This window comes from Mastigoproctus giganteus, chromosome 8 (genome assembly GCF_048544385.1).
Source record: "Mastigoproctus giganteus isolate SK-2022 chromosome 8, ASM4854438v1, whole genome shotgun sequence".
Taxonomy (NCBI): Eukaryota; Metazoa; Arthropoda; class Arachnida; order Uropygi; family Thelyphonidae; genus Mastigoproctus; species Mastigoproctus giganteus.
Window position 1 is genome coordinate 36,525,670 of NC_143582.1, and position 23,108 is coordinate 36,548,777.

Below are 23,108 nucleotides of genomic sequence, written 5' to 3' on the forward strand. Positions count from 1 at the left end.
CCTCCTCTCTTCCAATTCTTTCTGTACACATTGTATTCCCCAAGTTCCAGTTCTGCATTCCTTATACCTGTGTGACACATCTCCGATATCCCAACAATATCTGCCTTTGATGTCTTGATCAGCACTTCAAATTCATCAAATTTATTTACTAAATTTTGTTTCTTTACTGCAGTCAAAAGTTAAAATAAGAAAGCTTGCTCGAAATGAAATTCATAGATAGCAAATTGTCCATCTGGGTTATTGGTTGTGTTAAGTTAAATATTTTTTATTTATTTATTTTTTTTTTTTATGAAAACCCAAACACAAGAGGTATTAGACACTATAGTACTTAGTACCATGCATGGGTTGGAGATGGGAAAGATGAAATAAGATATTTGTTGACATTAGACTTGAACTTCTGTAGACTATAATTTTTAGGAAATAAGTATGAAGGAAGGTTGTTCCAGAAAACGGCAGTTGAATAAATAAACGAGACAGATGAAAATTGGTTCTGAGTTTGACGTTGGACAGTAAATGGATGTTCGCTGGTGGCGGCACGTGTTCAGATTGTTTTGAAAGAGAGAGCAGGAATTATAGAAGCCAATACAGAAGAACAGTGCCCATGGAAGTATCTGTAGAAAAGGCATGCAGCAGAAACAGTACGTCTATGAGACAGAGTGGAGAGACTGTTAGAGATGAGTCATTAATTAACCTAACTACCATTCTTCTGAATGGAATCTAGATGCCTGGGAGAGGTTTTGGGGACACCACCCCAGATGTGGGAACAATATTCCATGGTAGAGCGGATTTGCGATTTGTACAGAGTGAACAGCTGCTTGGAAGAAAAGTAACGTCGAGAGCGAAAGAGAAAACCAAGTTTTTTGGATACAGAGGAAGCAATATTTGTAATATCCTTGTGCCAAGAGAGATTAGAAGTCAGGGTGATCCCCAAAAGAGATATATCATCTTGCCTAGAAATTGGGAGTGTCACCAAAGATAAGCATAGGAGCACAACAATCCTTTTTACGAGATATAGAACAAGACTGAGTTTTAGAAGGATTGAAATCAACTAAGTTGCCTTTGCCCCACTGGAGAATAACCTGGAGATTTTTTTTTTTTTTTTATAGATTGCCATTTAAAGAATTGGTAGCAGATATTCAAGAAGTTGAAACTGTTTGAGCAGGGCAAGGTTTCTCAAACTCGAAAGTGGAGTGCAATGTGCTATCATCGGCAAAACTATGGGTGGGATTTCCGGTCAATGGAAGAAGGTCATTAATATACAAGAGGAAAAGAATGGGGAAAAGAACTGAACCTTGGGTGACACCAGCATTAGTGGAGAAGTTAGAAGACAGACAGCCATCTACCATCACCCTCAGTGAGCGATCAGACAGAAAACTGGATAACCAATTACAAAAAACAGTTGGCAAACCATAAGATGGAAGCTTGTTTAGAAGACCTTTATGCCAAACACGATCGAAAGCCTTTGAGATGTCAAGAGCAACTACTTGTGTTTCACCGAACCTTTCCATTGAATTAGTCCATAAATGGGTAACATAAGCCAGAATATCACCAGTGGATTGACACTGACGGAATCCATACTGGCGATCGTTGATCAGATGGAAGATTTCTAGGTAGTTTAAGAGTTGGCAGTTAATTGATTCCTCCATTACTTTAGAAAGAGTAGAAGTAATTGCAATGGGACGATAATTGGATGGGAAGGATTTGTCACCCTTTTTAGGAACTGGCTGGATATGAGCAAATTTCCAAGCAGAAGGAAAAACACCTTTGGAATACGAAAGTGAAAAAAGGCGGCAAAGAATAGGAGTAAGTTCAGGAGCACAGGTTTTGAGAAAAAGTGGAGAAATACCATCAGGACCTCGAGCTTCCTTAGCATCAAGATTCGTCAAAATTCTTTTGACGGAAGACCACAGGTGGCGTTGAATGGAGCGTGTTGGGAATTGTGGGAAGTGTTTTACCAAGATCATTAATACATGAGTTGGAAGAAAAATGGGATGCTAGCTTTATTCTTGGCTGATGTGACAATAGAATCATCTGTTTTTTAAAGAGGTGGGAGCATAGATGGGCAAAAGCTGTGGCCAGTAGCTTTGGCAAGAGACCAGAATGCTCAGTACCATTAGGGCAAGAAGCAAGTTTTCTACTCTTAGCCTGTTCAAAATCTAAAAACACCTTTGGAATAAGAAAGTGAAAAAAGGCGGCAAAGAACAGAAGTAAGTTCAGGAGCCCAGGTTTTGAGAACAAGTGGAGAAATACCATCAGCACCTCAAGCTTTCTGAGCATCAAGATTTATCAAAATCCTTCTCACTTTCTTTTGACAGAAGGCCACAGGAGGCATTGAATGGAGCATGTTGGGGGGGGGGGGTATTTTACCAAGATCATCAATACATGAGTTGGAAGAAAAATGGGATGCTAGCAGGTCAGCTTTATTCTTGGCTGAAATGACAATAGAACTATCTGGTTTTGACAGAGGTGGAAGCAGAGATAGGCAAAAGTTGTGCCAATAGTTGTAGGAAGAGACCAGAATGCTCAGCTGCAATTAGGGAAGAAGCAAGTTTGCTACCCTTAGATTGTTCAAAATCTAGTTTGGACTGATTAATGACTGCTTTACAATTGTTGTGAGCTTTGGTGTAGGCAGAAAGTGAAACTGAAGAATTGGAAACAAGCCAATTACGATATGCAACATTCTTCTCTCGAACATCCTTAGTACATTTATTGGAAAACCCAGGTTTAGATAAAGGACGACATTTTAACGTGGAGTGTGGAATAAAGGATTCCATTCCTACGAGAATAATTTCTCTGACATGATCTGAGCGAACGGTGAAATCAGAAATTTTGAAACAGTATTCCGACCAAGGAAAAGAAGAAATGAAATCTCACAGGTCATCCCATTTTGGATTCTTGTAATGCTAAACAACACGAGGTTGGGAATAGCCATGAGATAAAGGCTCCATTGAAGAAGAGACAATCACCAAGTTGTGATCTGAGATGCCTAAAGGACCACTCACTTCACCCGTGTACTTAGAAGGGTTGTTTGTGAGAAAAAGATCAAGCATGTTGGTTATATGGTTAGGATTGTCCGGTATTCTGGTAGGTGAATGAACAATCTGTGCGAGCTCATTGGTAATTGCAAAAGCTCAGCATCTCGACCAGCTGTGTCTATGTGACTAGAGTCCCAGCTGGAGTTGTGAACATTAAAATCACCAAGGAAAATTACCTCACTGTTAGGAAAGTTGGACTGGAGAAAGTCAAGTTGCAAAGAGATTAGTGGAGTTGGGTGAACAATAGAGACAACAGATGAATTTGACAGAATGAGGTAGAGAGATTTTAAGCCAGAGAAGATCAAAAAGAGGAGATTCCAAATTACCAAGTCTCTGACAGGGAATATCGGAATGGACACATGCACAAGTATCACCTTTGAGGCGAAAGGAATTAAAAAGCAAATAATTTGGGCAACTGAGATGAACAGCAGTGGTTGAATCAACCAATAACTGAGGTTCTGTCAGAAAAAGTATGTGGGATTTGGCAAACTGTAAGTGGAAATGGACATCATTGAGATTAGAACTGAGACCATGTATATTTGCGAAATTAACTAGGAAGTGTTTGGGAGAGTTAGATCTTTTCGCAGATAAGCTTACCCTATTAGTTTGACAATTCATGGTATATTCAATAGTAAGAAAAGGTGGGGGGCATGCTGTATGAAGTAATGAAATTTTTGGATATGGCATACACATGGTAAGAATATACCCGGGTCCTTGACATAACGTGGCCTTGGCAATGCCCCTCCCCCCTGCATACACACTACTCAGACTCCCTCCAGTCACTATCTGGTAGAGTAGAGGTAGGAAGATTATACACTAGCTGATCAGGAAGCCTCCTAGAGAGTTACCAATAGGTTCGGTCCAGTATACAAGCTAGCGGCTGGCCTGCGAACACCGTTTTAGAGCTGTACTCTTGAAATGTAAGGAAGTTTGGATTTTTCCATGGTGTTCATCATATCCTCAAAATACATCAGTCATACTGAATGATGAAAGAGATGGGGAAGGGTTGACCGGAACTTAGCTCTGGAGACTAAACATGAATTCCACCACTTCAAGCCTCCAATAAGCAGAGTGGTGGTATTGCACCGGTTGATGAGAATCATCTACCACCTAGTATTGCCTGGTGACACAGAGGGGTGGCATTCCTTTGTGTGGAAGAATGGGCGCCACACTTCGACCCCTGCTTATGTTGGTTCACACCTGGGTGGTCATCCACAGTGTGCTTGTGCATGGAGGTTATACCCAGGATTACTAACAGTCCCACCATTGTAAAGGTGTAAGCAGTGGATTTGGTTGTCACAGACTGTCTGGACTTCGCCGAAATTGGGTCCACTTGACTTGGGTGTCACTCGAATATCAGTTCCATCAACGTTTTAGACTCCCAAGTAGCAAGCACAGCTTGTCTGGCATATCTGAGAGAATGTGTGCAACCTCGAGGACCATATTTAACTTTCAATTAAATATAATTGTATTTGGAGGACGATGTTGTATTTGTCTAGTTCTTCCTGAATTGTATTCAGGAAGAACTAGAAATATTATTGGTGGGGATATGAGAAGGGGTCCCCCCCCTTTGGCTGATGGTTTTTAAGCTTATTTGCCCCTAATAATACTAATAAGTTTTTTAAACCAAATTGAAATGAATCAATTTTGCAAAAAAAAAAAATAATAAAGTTTCTGTTGTTTCTCATTATCATTGAAAGTAAAGAAATAGATATTTTGCTAATCAGTTCTGTCACTTTGATGTAACAACCAGATTCTATCATGAACGAAGACAGTTGATGTACAATCATCCTTGTTTGGGGAACTGACGCAAGGAAGCATGAAATATAACAATTTATTACAAGGACATTATTGTCGTTTTAATAATTCATTATCATAATACTGAGTATCAGAGAATATTGAACCACACAAAAAAACTGAATTCAGATCTCTTCTTTCTAGTGAAATTTTTGAAATACTCTCAACAGCTAAGTCTGAACAGCTTATGCTAATGTTATAAACAAAACTTTGATTTAACATTTCTGAAGAGGTACAAACTCTGCTATATTATCCTTTCGTGAAGCAATCTTAATCAGTTGATGTTTAAAAGAGAGGCTAAAAACAGAAAAATGTTAGGTAAGCTAATGTTTAAAAGCCTACTGTGCTGGTAAACAATCCTATGGTAAACTATTTGTAGTTGACTGTGGACTTTAAAAAACCCTCCAGTTTGCCTGTTTTTGGCAAAAAAACCTGTTTTCCTCTTGTCTACAAATGCCTAACCTTTGGCTTTTCTAAAGTAAAAGTTAGCAACAATGTGATGATCAGTGACACTCCTTCATTGATGATCACATTGTTGCTAACTGAAAAACTCTTCAGCCACACAAAAAAATTAAGTATCTGGCATTACTGCTTAATACAACTTCTGTTATTCAGCTATTGGATCAAGGTATGAAAAGAGATGGTCTGCTCCCTTTGAAGTGGCTGGTACTAAATCCTCTATAACAAGAATGTGGATTTTGACATTTAAAAATTTAAAGCTACCACCAGACCATGTTAGAGACTGTTGAATTTGGTCATGCTGAAGACATTGCTGTGCAGTTGGAAATTGTTGAGGTGGGGTGGACTTTGGGTATGAAATTCTCACTTGGGAAGAGATTGCCTGAGTTATTACTGCTACTGTTGAAGAAGTAGACTGATGAGGAAGAGGAGTCCATCTTCAAGCCAGAGCTGTCAGCTGCAGCTTAATACCACAACTTAAAGACTCTCAGGAAGATTATTATTTAGGGTCAGCATAAGAAAACCACCCAGTGAAAGCTTGGTTACTGTTTCAAGCCTGCACATCCTTTACAAGATTCTCATCTTAGAGAGTGATGGACAGCTAGGATTTTTCCTCACCGTCACCTTCTGTCGGACATTATTGAAGTAATCTGAAGATCCAGTGAAAGTGATTGAGAGCTCTTGAGGCTGTGAATAAACTTTAGCTCAGTTTAATTTTTTATTTCATTTAGTTTAATGTTTTTTGTTTCATTGTTCAGCACTTTTTCATAACATTCTTGTGACTTCAACAGTTATACTTATTTCTTTTGGATTTATTAGAAAATAAGATCTAGCAGACAGCCTAGTCCCCGTATAGTCCATTAAATCAAAGTTTTACTATATTATGTGTTTGCTGAATGAAAGCTTTGTGCTGGGTGGGGGAAGTGTACAATTTTAATAAAGCTGCACAAAACAAGTGCTTAACAGTACATCAAGAGTACATATAAAATTACAGCATAATCAAACCAAAAAAGCATTTATTAAAGTTGGTATGCAAAGCTGTTATGGCCCCATTCTGTAGCAGTTTTGATCATTATCATAATACTAAAGAGTGGCCATAAATACTTACACAATCCATAGGGTCCTGTTGAAACTAAACTCACTTTGAACATCGTATCAAACAGCATTTCTCAGCACATTGCAAAGCTTCCGAGATTGGTGTGTAGTGTTTCATCCATATATATATATGTATACTAGCTGTACCCGTTGCAAAAATTTTGCAATTAGTAGCAGAGTTTTTCTCTAGCTGTCCTAAAGAAATGTAGTCCGTGTTTTGTCGTGAGCAGGTGAGCCAGTACACGGCAAATCCTTTCTCATCTCTTGTATCTGAGGAAACTTATAAATGTTCTTTTGTTTCACCATTTCCAGATTATTCAGAATGCTCGTGTTGCATAACAAGTTCACCTTACAAAATGTAGTACAATCTCTATAATACTTCTTTGAAAATGACATTTTTTATATTATTGTGCTCTTCTGGTATCATCATCATCAGCCATTTTCAATCCACTGCAGGATGAAGGCCTCTCCAGCAACTTTCCAGTTCCTTCTGTTTTGTGCAATGGCCATCCATTTACTACCCACAAACTCATGAATTTCATCTGTCCATCTCCGTCGTTGTCTTCCAAGTTTTCTTCTAGCTCCTCTTGGTACCATTCTGTTATTTTCTTAGTCCATCTGTCATCATGTCTTCGAGCTATGTGTCCTGACCAAGACCATTTTAGTTCTTTACTTTTGATAAGAATGTCCTTTACTTGAGTTTGCTGCCTAATCCATGTGTGTTTCTCTTCTTATCTAACAGTCTGATTCCCAATATAATTTGTTCCATTCTTTGCTGTGTAGTTCTCAACTTCTCTTCTATTCTTTTGGTGAGTGCCCAAGTTTCACTTCCATAAGTCATGGTGAGGAATATACATTGGTTCATTATTTTACATTTCAGACAAATTGGGATATTGCTCTTCAGTATGTGACTATATTTCCTGAGTGCTATCCATCCAAACTTTATTCTTCTCCTGACTTCCAGCCATTTATCATTATAATGATAAGTATATGACTCCACCTTTTCAATTACTGCTCCTTCAATCATTATATCCCTTTCTGTGGCATACTTGTTCATCATTACTTTTGTGGGCACCTCCGTAGCCAGGTGGGCAGGAGCAGCAGTGCATAGCACACGCTTCTTGATTATACCGGGGTTCGAGCCCGTGACCACCAAATACGGAGGATGCAGAAAGGTCAGGGAATGACCACTGCATATCCCCGGAGCAATATGGCCTTAGTTGCTAATGCTCCTAAAAACCAAATAACAACAACAACATTACTTTTGTTTTAGCCATGTTCATTTTTAGTCCAAAATCCTTACTAACTGTGCATAACTGATTAAGATTTTCTTCTAATTCTTTGGGATTGTGGCTTATGACCACAGTGTTATCTGCAAATCGTAAATGGTTTAGGTACTCTCCATTCACATTGACTCCTTTCTGCGACCAGTCTAATCTTCTGAAAGCTTCCTCAAGAGCAGCAGCAGTAAACAACTTCAAAGATATTGTGTCTCCTTGTCAAACTCCTTTCTCAATTTTAAATTTACTACTGTGTTTGTCTAGTCTAATAAAGGAGGTAGCATTCTCATATATTTTCTTCAAAATCATAATATATGGGGTATCTATGCCTTGTCTTTCGAGTGCCCGAAACATTGCCTTATGCTGTATGGAGTCAAATGCCTTTTCATAATTCACAAATGCCAGGCATAGTGGTGTTTTATATTCATTTGCTTTCTCCATTAGCTGTGACATTACATGAAGGTAATCCCTAGTTGAGAATCCTGTCCTAAAGCCAGCTTGCTCTTTCGGTTGATTGTCATCAAGTATTCTTTCTAATCTGTTAGTAATGACCCTTGTGAACAACTTATAGATGTGAGATAACAAACTGATTGGTCTATAATTTCCAATTTCTGATTTATCTCCTTTCTTATGCAGCAAAGCTATGATTGCATTATTCCACTCCTTAGGCATCACACCTTTTCTAATGCATTTTGTAAGATAAGGTTACCCTTCTAGTAACCTTATCTTAACATGCTGGAACCAAGACATTGCTACATACATTTGGCCATGACTAAATACAGGCTTAGAAGCGAAATTCTGACTCTAACAAATGTTTGCCCTGGACTTTTATTTTTAGTCATCGCAAAAGCCAGCCGAATAGGAAACTGCCGTCTCTTAAATGAGAATGGCAAAGCCAATTGAGATGGAGTCAAATCTACATGCGGTAAGAGTACCCGTTTTCCTTTAGCTTCTCCTGTTATTATTTCTAGATCCAAACAATTCTGATGCATAATTTTGACTGTAAGTCTCGTACCATTGATCAATCCTTCTGAAATTGCTATATTCCATAGTAAAATAAAATGATCCCAACTTTTTCACACTTAAAATGTAAGGCTTCACAATGAACACACCTTTCACTAAATAAGCCAATACTGTGATATATTAAATCTTTTTGATCCTTAAATGCACATTTCAGACCGATCCTAGATGCATTTGCAGGAGCACGAAAATGCATATTTCTTCTTTGCTGCAAGGTACATACGTTCAACACGACCAATCAGAGTAGCATGGGTGTAGTGGGGCTAAGGTAGGCATTGCTAGTAGACAAAACTGGCCCGTTCCGTAAAATAAAACTATTCAGAATTTTTCTTTTTTCCCATTTTTCTGCACATCTAGGAAGAAATATCAATTTGAGACCACTTTCACCGCGATCGGTTAGGCCTATCATTCACAATAGCCATGTCAAGAAAACAGCTTTTGTATTAATACAGTGGATTCCGGTTATTTGGGCCACCAGTTAATTGTGGCAGGCATTTATTTGGGACAAATCTTAAAAAACAGAAACGAATCGAGAAAATAGCCAGGGTTTACTTCGCTTAATTGGGACAGCATGCCGTTTAATCGGGGCAGGAGACCGCAGCACTGGAGATTACCCTACGATTGTGTCCGACGGTACCACGTGGTTCGGTCGAAATTCTGGAGGTCACAACCATAAAACAATTAGCAGTCACCTGTTTGTTGGGCTTTTCTGTTAGTGAAATCTATCATAAACGGACAGTAAACTCGATCTTACTGAATTTGCGATAATACCGACAGCTGGTGAAATGTGTTTACACTTCCATGGAATCTTCAATCATATAAAAAAATTAATTTTCAGATCTTCTCTTCATTCCTATTTTTAAAGCTTTGTAACTCGTTACTCCATTCTCACTTGCGCGTATCGTGTTACTTGCAATTTGTGTGTGCCATGTTCTTTGTTATTGATTACTTATCTTTTTACATTTTAACCCCACCCACAAATGTCGGTGAACAGAAATGTCAACTAGTTAGTATGTACATATTACAGTACGTATTAATTATTCCGAATATCAAGTATATTCTTCCGATTTTCACATATCATTTAATTTTTCTAATTGGTAAGGTAATAAAGGGTAAATTTGTGCTTAATATATCTTTGCTTTTGTAGCCTGTGGATAATATTCCTCCTATTTTTGCTAATTAGAATCGCTGTTTAATAGAATTAAAATTCAATTCACAAACATGATCACAATGACCGGCACTTACTACACATCGTATAGTGAACGATACTTTACTATGGTGAGTTCGTTGTAACGTGATTTGATTGTACAGTGAACTAATTGTAGAGGGGGGGATACATTGTATTTTTAACTATTTACGTGAAACTTCGGATAATTGGGGCAGCTGCTTAATCGGGCCAAAATGCACTAGTCCCAATGTGTCCCAAATAACCGGAATGGACTGTATATAGATTTTTTTTTTTTTTTTTATTTATTATTATTATTTTTTTATATATATTATTTTGTCCATATTTTAATATTCAGTACATCTACTATTCCAATATTAAAAATAGCAAGAGCTTCTTATTAAGTGACTCACCTCATAAGAAGCTCCTGCTGTTTCTAATATTGAATTAATAAGACACAGTGACTAGCAGCCACTGGGCTATAACATTAATCTGATATTCCATAATGACAGTGTGAGTATTAGATTCCACTTGCTGTGAGTGTTTCAGTTTCACTCTTCTCTATCCTAAGGTTTGGAATCTCCCTTAACACAAAAGGTTGGTTACACCAGCTATTTACAAAACAGAGCAGGTTTAAAAGTGTCATGGAGCTGAATAGAAAACTGCATCATCCAGGTTTTGTCGTAGTGCAGACAGGCAGAATTTCAAAGTGGTCTGATCATCAGCTGTCCTTGAGGGAAAGTTGGTGAATTCCATTGCACTAAAATTAGACCCATCAGTTATTAGTAACGACTGATCAGTGAATGATTTCATAAATAAATAAACTGACAAATAAAAACCTAAAAAGTGGTCCACCCTGTAACGGTGAAATTGGAAGTCTGCACATTTACAAGAGTAACCATTGTTGCTTACACAATCCACAGCTCATTATTTTCATATATTCAGTAATACAGTAGAGTGTCAGTTATCCGGAACAATTGATGTCAGACCTTTTCCGAATAATCGAACTGGATAATTTTTCGAAATCGTAAGGTAAGATTAAATAAATTTAATCTTATCTTACGATTAAATTAAATTTAAAAAAATTATAAACCAATCTCGGAAAACAGAAACATCCATCCAGGCATTTTTATACAAAACAGGAAAATTAGAAAGATTTTTAAATGCCCTTGGTTTTTTCGACTTACCGATAACGAGCACAGACAATCTGTGCATCCCAGTGGCATTTGCATACATAGCAATTGTAACTCGCTCTTTTCTCATCTTAAAACCTGGTGCAGGCATTTCTCTTTTAGTGGCTAGGGATTTTTCTCGGTAATGCTTTCCATAATAATCCCATCTCATCAACATTATAAACTTTTTTTTTCTCTTAATTTGCTCTAACTGAAGCAAACTTACTTTTCAAAGGACACCGCTGTCGATTCGTGTGCAGAGAGTTTCTCGCATTGTATATCTAGTTCATGTATACTGTGTTTCAGTTTAAAGTTTTTCATCCAACCTGTGCTTGTCTTAAAATCTTTATTACCTCTTATTTTTGATTAAAGTGCACTGTCTAAAGCAGTATTTTCAGGTTTCAACATTTTTTTTCCCTGCTAGATCCTCCTTCACTATCCATAATCGACACAAATTCTGTTATAACACTGGAATTTTTCTTGATGTCGTGAATTGTTGAAGTCCCCACATTAAACTCTAGAGAGATTTCCTAAATTTTCATCTTTTCTAATTCTGTTAATAATTTCCATTTTTTTTGTTGCAATGTTAAAGCTACGCCTTTTATTTTCGTTCACATTTTACCATAAAAAATTTAGAAAAATAATAAATCACACAGTTTCAGGCTGATATTATTCTTATGGAATCTGGAGCTAAACTAATCTGAAATTCATTAGTGGTTTCTGAGAAAACTCAATAGTCTGTGATATTTTTCTACAGCACATTTCTGAAGGAGAATTCTAGTGGGCATAACCATAAAACAATAAAAACAATTTGCAGTATTCGGTTTATTGGGCTTTTTGTTTGTACAATCTGTTATAAACAGGTAGTAAACTTGATCTTTTGTTTATTATAATTAAAATTCAATTTGCAAATGTGACCACTATAACGGGAGCTTACTGTAGAAAAAAAAAAAAAATCAGCCTTTCAAATTATTCCGGATAATCAACGTTCTACTGTATATCAAAATAAATATCAGCAATTAAATTATTAGACACTAAAATGAAATAGTAAAATTTAATCAGTTTAAGAAATTTTTTGTTTTCAATTTTTAAAAATAGATTTCTTTTGGCAGGCCATTTCATACAATCAAACAGCATTTCCCAGATTTTACAACACGTGATATCCACAGAAATTATGTAGACTGTGTGAGATGGTTGGGAAGATTTATTCTTTCAAAGGTACTTCATTTTACATAGATGAAAAATTCCATATAAAATATTTCAAATTTTTATATTGATATCACTGGCCTACAAATTGAAACTTGAACAGTGGGGTTTCTATGATAATATCTTAAGTTTGCTATGCTGATTTCAAACCTTCCTAAGTTTGCTATGCTGATTTCAAAAGTGACACCAATTTTTTGTTATATCAATCACACAAAAAGAAAAACATAGTTTTCCTTGTTTTATAAATTTTTAATTTAGCTAAATAACAGTTTCTATTTTTTATAAGTAAAGGTCAAAACTCAAATGAAAAAAATAGAAGAATATTAATACAAAAGTGAATGTTTAAGCAGATTCACCAGATTTCTTGTAATAAATTCTGTTGGTTATTTTGGTCTCAGATGAATGTTTTATTGTGCCATGTCTTCCTTTTCAAAGATCAACAGTAATCTGCCATCTTGTTTACTTTATACCTTCTCTTCATTTCTTTTATATCTTGGTGAAATTGCACACACTGTATCCTCACTGACAGAACTAAGATTTTTCAGAGGAAAGTCTATGAGGAATGTAAGAAATGGGCCTTCAAACCCATCTTGCTTTCTGATTTTTGAAATTTTCAGTGATACTTTCATAATTGGCATCTTTCTTTTCCCTAAGAAGTTTGAAAACAACATATTTGGAGTTAATCCATGCTCTTTTTTTCCAGCTGTGATCATTGTCCCTTCAAATTGCTTATCTGTGGCCTGACAAAAATGCCTTCTTTGAGTTTCATATTATATAAACATGGAAATTGATTGAAAAAATAGCTAAGGAAATTACGATTCTTGTCTATATACAAATTGCTTCATTAACCATAAATTGTATGAACTGGTGGTAATATTGTTGTCCTGCTCAAGTATGAAATATGGAATATTAGTATGACTTGATTGCTGGCTCAACAACATGCATGCAATCTAGAATTGTCTACAAAGTAGGCATTTATGTTCTTTAACTTTATTAAGAAGTAGTTTGAGGTTTTCGTACGTCTCCTTTAAGTGAACCTTTGGAATGGAAGCATAAATTATCCCATTGTGAAGGATAATGCTTTTCAGGCTAGTTTTGGAGAAATCATTTAATAGTAGTCTCTACTGAATTGGCTCATATACAGTAGTTCCTGAGGCAGTCATTAATCTGGAAATATTGCTACAATAGACAAGTAAATCTTCCTGAAAAAGTATGAAATGAACTCCTTACGTTATCTGTACCAAAAAATGATATCCCTGAGGCCTGATGTAGCCGAGTGGTCAGGAGTGCAAATGCAGTAGCACACACTCTTTGAGTGGACCAGGGTTCAAGCCCGTGACTGCTAAATACGATTAATATTTGTATTGATTGATTTATTGTAAACTCCACTGACCTGGTGGTCATGCCAGCGTATAAAAAAGAACATAGTTTTTTAGCTTGACATCGTCGGAAGATTTTGGAAAGCCCAAATCTCTCATGAAATCAGTTAGGCCACTGTGTGAAGTGTGTGCTTCACATGCATTTTCATGCTGCACATAGTTGCTGTCACTATATGCATTACATTCAGAATTTGATGATGGAAAAATTGAAAAATTGCATTGAGAGTTTTTAGTTGAGAAAATGTAAGCAGGTAAGCAGATGGTAGATTCAGATACAAAATAAGCATAATAGCCTTGAACTTTAGATAAGTAGCAGTTGCCTCTGTAACTCCTTAGTTCATGCCAAACCATAGGCATGGTGAAAAACAGTCTTTTTCTTAACTTTACTTCATTTTCTCAACTGCTCGACATAAGCAGAATGTCAGGCATTGCAAGGCCTGCTGGGGGTCCTCATTGAACAAGCAAATACATGGGCTCTTTTAGGATAACTGAGTATAACAGGTGCATATATGCTTGCATGTGTACTAATGCTAGGAACATAGTAGATAAATTTGATGAATTTGAAGTACTAATTTAGTCATTGAATGAAGATATTGAAGTTAGCTTGCTTGGGATATCAGAGATGTGGTGTCACTCAGACATAAAAGGGTGCAGAATTTCAGTATGAGGAGTACAATGTGTACAAAAAGGACAGACAGGATAGTAGGGGGGAGTTGTTATACCCTTAGTTAAGAATCATAAAATCTAAGGAATTTCTCCAGTTGATATGGGTGGCCAGAGCAATATTGAGTCAGTTTGGTGTGACTTAAGCACTGGGAAAGCAAAAGTGGAGTAGGAGTGAGTTATAGGCCTGCAGTTATGGGTATAACGAACAACTGTACAGACAAATAGATAAGTGGGCCAGTAAATCAGAATGTCTTAAAATGGGGGATTTTAATCTTCCAGATGTTGACTGGAACTTATAAGTTGGTCACTCATACTTTTATGGATTTGTTGATGACTATTTTCTACATTAGCATGCTAGAGAAGTAAGAAAGGAAAACAATGCTCTCAATCATTGTCAACCAATAACTCTTCTTGCATTAAGAATCTGCAGGTAAAAGAACCACTGGGCGGAACTGATCACAACAGTGTATTGATGTGGGATTTACTTAAAGATGTACGAGGAGCAATACGGAAGTAATGCCTCCTATTTTTTTTCCTCAGAAAATTTAATTCCTACAGTTCCTACTCTGTGTTTTTCATCAGTTAATCCTAAATCATTAATAAACACAGTTATTTTTCCACAAAGTCACCATCATTTTCTATGTACTTCCACCATCTCTGAATGGAACTACTTATATTTACTGTATTTCAAACCAGTAAAAGTCCTTACTCTTGCTCTGGAGAGCTTCGTGAACACTATACTTTTGAGCTGGTCGTTGTCTGCAAAATGGGTTTGACGGAGTGCATCCTTCAGCTTGCCGAAGAGGTGATAGTCTGAAGGTGCAATATCCGGGTTATGAGAGAGGTGAGGGAGAACAGTGCACCCCAATTTTGCAGTGGCCTCCATCATGCACAGACTGGTGTGGGGGCATGTGTTGTCATTCAGAAGAACCTCATTAAGGTTTTTGTCGGGTCAAACTCTACGGATGCAGGTTTCAACATTTTCACATATCGATCTGAGTGCTTGTGGTGCCACGCTCCAAGAAGTCCACAAGCAAGATCCCCATCTTTGTCCCAAAACATTGTTGCTCTGACAGAAGGCTGTCTTTTGAACTTCTTATGCAGTGAATTTTGACAGTGCCACTCCATTGACTGTCTCTTTGTTTTAGGTTCATAAGGGTGGATCCAGGTTTCGTCACCTGTGATTATGCATGAAAGAAAAACCTCTCCTTCACTCTCGTAACACTGAAGCAGTTCCATACTTTCCAGGCTTCTTTGTGCTCATGTGTCAGCATTTTCGGGACCCATCGGGTGCAAACCTTGCTGTAGTCTAGTTCCTTTATGATGGCTATCACGCAGGTTTCTCCTATACCTTGCACGTTGTGATGCGACAGTCTTTGATCAGCTCGTTGATCCGGCTCTTGTCTGTTGTCACTGAAATTACTGGCCAGCCACTTTGGGACTTGTCAACAATGTCACTTTCCCCATTTTTAAAGTGTACTTGCATGTACAGTATTGTCACCATAACCATTTTTGAGACACGTATGGATTTCAATAGGCATCACTTCTTCCTTGGTAAGAAATTCAGTCACCACTCTGTTTGATAGGTATATCTGTAACATCCACCATTTTGAACTATATGTGTGCTGTACTCATGAGACTGATCACAGTGCCCCCCAGTATGGTGAAACTAGAGACCTCTAGTGATTACTCATTGACACAAAAAATGATCTGCAGTGCCACATTTGAAAGAAAAAAATTAGGAGGCATTACTTTTGTATCGGGCCTCATAACTACCGTCAAGGGTAAAGGGAAAGCTTTTGCTTTTGGAAAAGTAACTATAGTGATCTGGACAGTTTTTTAAATTCTATACAGTGGGCCCATCTGATGATGTTACCAACAGCAAATTCTAAATGGGAAGCATTGAGGGAAGTAATTGTATCGAAGTTAGTAATCTTTTTATACCAAATAAGAAATACTGTTCAAGGCTTAGACCTAAATGAATGTTAGATGAACTAATGAGACTCATGGCAGAGACAAAAATGCATGGAATGCAAATAAATTGCACTGAACATTAAATTTTGGGTCATATCTTGTTATGAGCATGAAATTAAGTTTACTTTATAGATTTTGGGGTGCCAAAAATGGAAATAGTGCTTAAAATAGCAGATTGGCTCTTGTTTTTGAAAAAAGTAATTTTTTATATTTATACAAGGTATTTTTTATTTATATGGCAGTAAGATGTAGCTACAAACATACCTGTATCAAACACAGGACCTTTTTTCATCTTTCACTTGTATTCAGCTTCAAGAGCATCCCTTTTCACCATCCAACAATAATCGGCTAACATGGCGGCACTTCATTTTCTTTTGTATCTTTGTTCCATTGCTGCGATGTCTTGATGGAAGCACTCACCATGTTCGTCACTGACGGCACCGTAGTTTGGTGGGAAGAAATCCAGATGTGAGTGCAAAAAAAGATGACTTGTTGCACCCTAGATTTTCATAAGAAGTAATAAGATCTTCCACAAGCTGGCTGTAGTTGCCAGCTTTAACATTTCATAGAAAACCAGTCGAAACATATCGAAAGGCTTTGCACACTAATTTCTCGCTATCACTGAGGACACATTCAAACTGTTTGTCTTTGAAAAGTTGCCTCATTTTTGGACCAATTAAAATGCCTGCCTTGAACTTCTGTGTGCTAAGTCTTGGGAATTTCTCTTGCAAGTATGTGAATGCAGGACCGTTCACTTCCAAAGCCTTCACAAAATTTTTCTGAGCCGCAGTTTGATGTGGAGTGGTGGAAGCATGCTGCGTTCTTCATTCCAGGTGCTAATGATTTTCATTGAGGCCAACTCCTGTTCTTGCAGTACATATCCTTGGCACGACTATCCCAATTGCAGAGAAAGCAGCAATACTTAGTGTAACCCTTTTGTAGTCCTAATAAAATGGCAGTTACCTTTAATTCACCACATATCTGCCACTTGTACTTCTGATAGTGAGAGGAAAACATGGAAAACATCCTAAGAGGATGTTTTCCATGTTTGCATATGTTTCTTTTTTGTGGACAGCATATGCAAGAGGTATTGAAGGCAGTATATTTTCATTGTGTAATAACACAGCCTTAAGGCTAGCCTTAGAAGCGTCTGTAAATAGTCACCATTCTTCGGGAATGTGCCTTGTTGTTCATTGCTGCCATTAGACCATCATCCTTACAAACAGTGAGTTCACCTTCTGTTTGGTAGAATTTATCATAGTCTTTATTTTGAGTATGAAATGTTGTCACCTTCACAGAATGATATAGACAATTCTACTGTTGCAGCCTCGAGGCCAAAAGTTTTGCCTTATTCTTCGGTTGTTTGACATCCCTGATGAGGTCATTAAGCCAAACCTTTTGGCTTAATGACATTTTGATAAAGGTCATTTTGTCCAAACCTTTATCCTTCTGGATAAAAGTTTGGACAAAATGGATCCCTTGATGTAGACTGCTGCTGTACTTCTTCGTGTATATCAAGTTGATGCTCATGGTGTCTACATCTTCATCAGAATGTGCAGAAAAATGGTCAGGCAGTTCAGGAATTGATAGTACTTCACTGTGAGGCACTGGATGTATTGCAGTTGGTGTATTTGGGTACGTCAGTGTCCACTTTTTCTTCATTGTCATCCCTTTTCTAATAGGAGGCACCATACAGTCTGTGACATGATTTTTTGGCTCCCTCCATATCCTAGGCACTGTGAAAGGCATAAAACGTCCCTTTCGATTCACCCACGCATTGAGTTTTGATGAAAGATAGTGCAGCATACGTGTGCAGCCCAGTTCTTGTCCTGGTTGTCTATTTTAAACCCAAAGTACAAGAAGTCGGCCTTCTTTATGGCTCAAGTTAAGGGGCTCTTTCTTGAAGCTAACATGACTTCTTCACGTACATAACCGAAGTCATCCAGACTATTCACAAAATTACAGGGCATATTAATCCTACATGATTTGGTGCAGTAGGAATCTCACAGAGAACAACCATTAACTGAGAGCAAATTACCCAGTACTTAGTCATATTTGAGGATTACTGAAGCAGAGTTGAAGATGCATTTGAGGCGACAACAACTTATCACCTGATAAGAGCTTGGTGTGAAACTGCAGTGTTGCCATGCGTTTTGCCAAGAGCCATAGTTGATAACATAGAGTAACTCTCTAATATGAGACCCCAACTGTAATTTGAAAACAAGAGCCAATCGACAAATTTTAATGTGATTTTCATGTTCAGCAGCATAAAATTAGTCAAGGTTGGGTATTTTCATTTTCGTAACATTTTACGTGTTGACCAGTGTTTCGGGTAATACAGATGCCTATGGTAGATATGAACTGGTCTTCAATCAAGAAGGAAGTTAGGAAAGCTATGGCAGATTATGAGAAGTCTGTGGCAAAGGATGCAATGAAAAACAACAAAGACTTCTTTACTTATATAAACACTAGAGGGAAGGGGTGAATTGAATTGGTTCACTTGATATTGATGGTTCAACTGCTGATGATCCTGCTCAGGTTGCTTACAAACTGAATGAGTACTTTGCATCTACAATCGCACATGAATTCTCTAAGGATGGGGATACCAGAAGTTTATCAAATTCTAACAAGGAGGTAAATGATTTTGTGATATTTGAGAGGAAAGTGGTAGAGAAATTTTTGAAGCTAAACTTAAAAAAAGGCACCTAGGGTGGATGGAGGTCTATCCAATTATATTAAGGGAGGCAGCAAAGGAGGTAAACAAACCTTTAGCCATAATTATGAGAGCATCTTTGGATTCATGGGAGTTCGATGTGGACTGGATATGTGCAAATGTGTCCCCAATTCACATTGGGATGCATAGGTACTGCAGTCACAACATAGATTTGTTAAGGGCCAATTTTGTCTGACCAATTTGATTGAATACTATGGTGCAATAACCAAGGAACTGGATGCAAGAAATGATTTTGATATCATACACTTAGATTTCAGAAAAGCTTTTGATACTGTTGAACTTGAAAGACTGCTGTGCAAATTTGAGCAGTGTTTCATTAAGATCAGAGAAGACAAATGTTAATAATAAATACTGCCCTTCATGGAGGATGTTGTTAGTGGAGTCTCCCAGACATGTTGTTTTCTATATTTATTGATGATGTTGACTAAGGTATATCAGGCTTAATGTCTTGTTTACAGATGATACAGATTTTGGCAGGATGGTTAATGGCAGTAATCAAGATATGCTACAATGAGATCTAGAAAAATTATGCAGATGGACTGAGAAATGGCAGTTTTACATTATTGACCAATGGAACGTACTGCATATGGGTAGTAATAATCTCAGATTAATGTGATAACTGTGTTGTACTGCACTCAGGTTGGTGGAAAATGAAAAAGACTTGACGGTAATTGTGCAGTCAGATATGAATTTCTCTGAGCAGTGCAGACAGGCTGCCTGGTCAGCTCATGGGGTTTTGTCAATGATATACAGTAAACCCCCGCTATTCGCGGTTTCGCGTATTCGCGATCACTGATTTAATATAAAATGAAACCTAAAAAATGTGAATTTTAAAGTGCCGTGAATATTATCCGCCATAAAAAAAACATGGGCGTGGCTAAAATTATCTTTCCCGGTCAAAACAGTGCTCAGTGGGTTGCGGGGAGAGGGGTGACAAAATCGCAAGCGTGGATGTTTTTCGCTAATCCTTGTTCAGTATGTGATATGCACTTGCAATGGAAGTTTTCGTCGTTTGCTTTTAATTTATATGCTTATAAATTTATCAATTTATAAATTGATATACTTACAAAAGTGATAAATCCACCATTTTGCAGTGTAAAACAGACTTTTTCGAGTGTGTTAACGGACGAAAGTGACTTTATTGTGGACAAGTTCTTTCTAACTCGTACAAAAATATGTCTACGAATAACAAGAGAAATGTGAAAATATCAAAGAAGGTGATGACATTAGCGAATAAAATTGAGTTATTAGACAAATTTTCTAATGGTGAAAGTGTCTCCTCAGTGGCAAAACATTATACAATCAATGAGTCAACGGTACGATCAATCAAAAAATCGGAAGAAAAAATTCGCCGTAGTGTCCGGGAAAACGCGCTAATTGCTTCAAAAATTTACTCTGTAACTCGTAATGTTAAATTAGAAAAAATGGAAAACGCTTTAAATCTGTGGATAGAAGACCGAACTCAAAATAAAATTCCGTTAAATTCACTCATCATTCGTGAAAAGGCAAAACTCCTTTATCAACACTTTAGCGAAACTGGTGATAGCACTGGTGGGATAAGTATTTTAGCTAGCAAAAACGCTGGTTTGAAAGATTTGTTTGATTCTAATAAATATTACATTTAATATTAAATTGTTTCTTATTTTCATTTCGATGCCATATGCTTGCATTTCACTATGTACTGTCTATGTACATAGTCATATTATGAAGGTACATATAATACATAAATAGAACAAAATTTTAGACTAGTTTTTCTTATATATTTCATACTTTGGAACGGAACCCCTTTATTACTATGGGAGCCATAACTCAGTATTCGCGTTTTCGGTATTCGCGGCATTTCTCAGGAACGTAACCCCCGCGAATAGCGGGGGTTTACTGTATACAGGAATTTTGCTAGCAGGGATAAAGAGGTGACTGTCCCATTGTACAAGACAATGATTAGGCCTTTTATTGAGTACTGCACACAGGTCTGGATGCCTCATTTTAGGAAGGATGTAGATCTGCTGGAATGAGTACAGAGAATGGCAATGGGGTCGGTGAGGGAAACAAAAATGTGCTGTTACCAGGAAAAGCTTCAATTCTGCAAATTGCAACATCTGGAGACTAGGCACCTGTACGGTGATCTGATTGAACCCTTTAAGACTTTAACAGGATTGAATAAGCTCAGTGTACTGATAGCATTCTTTCTCTTGCTCAGATTTCACATGAGAGGGCATATATTCGAATTGAGGAAGGATAATTACAGGATAGACATGTAGAAATTTGCCTTTAGCCAGTGGGTATTTGATTGTTGCAACAAACTTTCACCTGTCGTGAATGTCAATAGAGAGAGGATGGACAGGTGAAGTGGAAGAATTTTTTTTTTTTTTTTTTTTTTTCTCTCGGTGTATGAACTTGCTAGAATATTTTTGGCTATATAAACCTGATAGTGAAAGCATCACTACAAATACTAATAATTCAGCCGACTTTTTTTTATCCTAATGTTTGCCTTGATGCCTTGGCCATCAAGTTTTGAGCCAAAATACATAAAATACAGTTAAGAAATTCTAATGTGTTTTTTTTTTTTTTTTTTTTGCTATTTTTACAACAAAGCTACTACAAATATAACAAAATATGTAAATTTTTTATACATCCTGTTGTTTTCATGCTGCACAAAAATTTACAAAGTTGAAATGAATGTGGTTTTCCTCAATAGTTCTATACAAAATACAGCAGTACAAAGGATCTATTATTCACTTATATAGCAGTTTTGTGGCATTGGCACTGCATACAAGAACACAAAATAAATATCCATTTATATATTAATACCATCTTTATGCTGTGCATTCTGAGAACTCTCAAAATCATTTTCAACGATCATACTAGAAAAATCTGTAACCAGTGTTTACCGACCTTTTAATAATAAAAAATAAGATATAATTTTTTCATGTGTTATTCGCAAAAAAAAAATTAATGTTTTGCTAGAAATCTGTATGTGGTGCAGAAATATGGATGTCATTTTTGAGCTCAGTGTGCACAAATTACTAAAGAGTACATAATTAGCCAGACCCCAAAACCATTGTAAGCCTGTGTATTTGACAATGAATTGTCAGTTGGTAAAATTATCTTAATATCTATGCTTTATATTATTCACTAATGCTTGTTTTTCTGTCTATGTAGTTGTCATGCATGTGAAATTAAAGGCTACCAAAATTAATATAAAATGGGTAATAAGTTTGAATAGATTTCTATTTATGGGAACAATTTGCACATCAGTCAGCTGGAATCACCAAGTTATTCACAAAGCTGGAAAACTTAATGTTTAACAAACTATATGACCAAAAGTATTTGGAAACACAGTTAGTTGCAAAATGTGTCTTTAATTCAAAAGCCTAATACATAGAGGGCCACTTTTAGCCTTGACAGCGTCTCAACTCTCCTGGGTATAATTTCTGCCAACTTCCTGTAGGTGTTGGTTTGAATTTGTCCCATTCCTGCAAAGCAGCTTCCGGAGCCAGTTTGGAAGAGGAAGAAAAACATTTTGACTGCAACTTAATCTGGCTCAATTTGTCCTGTATATGTTTGGTGTGGTTTGGATGACATGGTGTATTGTCATGCTGGTACTGACAAGGGACATTTCCATAATGCCACCCAGCATAGATAAAAAAGTAAAGTAAAGTGCAGCCATTATCAACCCACTGCAGGATGGAAGCCTCCTCAACAATTCATGCTGAGGGAAATTGACACACTGGTCCAGTGCAGGTTGGCAGATCGACCGTATTCAGCAGTCAGGGGCTTGAACCCCGGTCTACTCAAAGAGCTTGTGCTACTGCACTCCCGCTCCTGCCCACTCGGCTATGGAGCTGCATAGGTAGTAGTGTGGAAATGGCCTGATTTCCAAGTAGGTAATTTCTTTGTAGTCTCTGGCACTACCACCAGTTGACCAAGTCTGAACCCTCTTTGAATAACACCTACCACTGAGGATTTTTGGAGGTTTAAACAAGTGTCATTTATGCAGAAATGTTACTGGTGTGGCTTCCAACCACCATCTGACATTGAAAGTCTGCAAGTTAAATCTGGCTCAGTTCACTCATACTGGTGCTCCATTGCCAGACCCACAAAATTTATATTGGATTGTCTCAGC

The 23,108-nt window shown here is 37.2% G+C and overlaps 1 protein-coding gene across 2 annotated transcripts in view; it reads left to right on the forward strand.

The window, feature by feature from the left end:
* Positions 1-23,108, forward strand: part of escl (embryonic ectoderm development protein escl) — a 159,077-nt gene that overhangs the window by 67,681 nt on the left and 68,288 nt on the right. For both annotated transcript variants that reach the window (XM_090379303.1, XM_090379304.1), the window contains one exon: positions 12,136-12,241. In XM_090379303.1, coding sequence (XP_090235429.1) covers positions 12,136-12,241 — 106 coding nt within the window. The remainder of the gene's footprint in view (positions 1-12,135; positions 12,242-23,108) is intronic.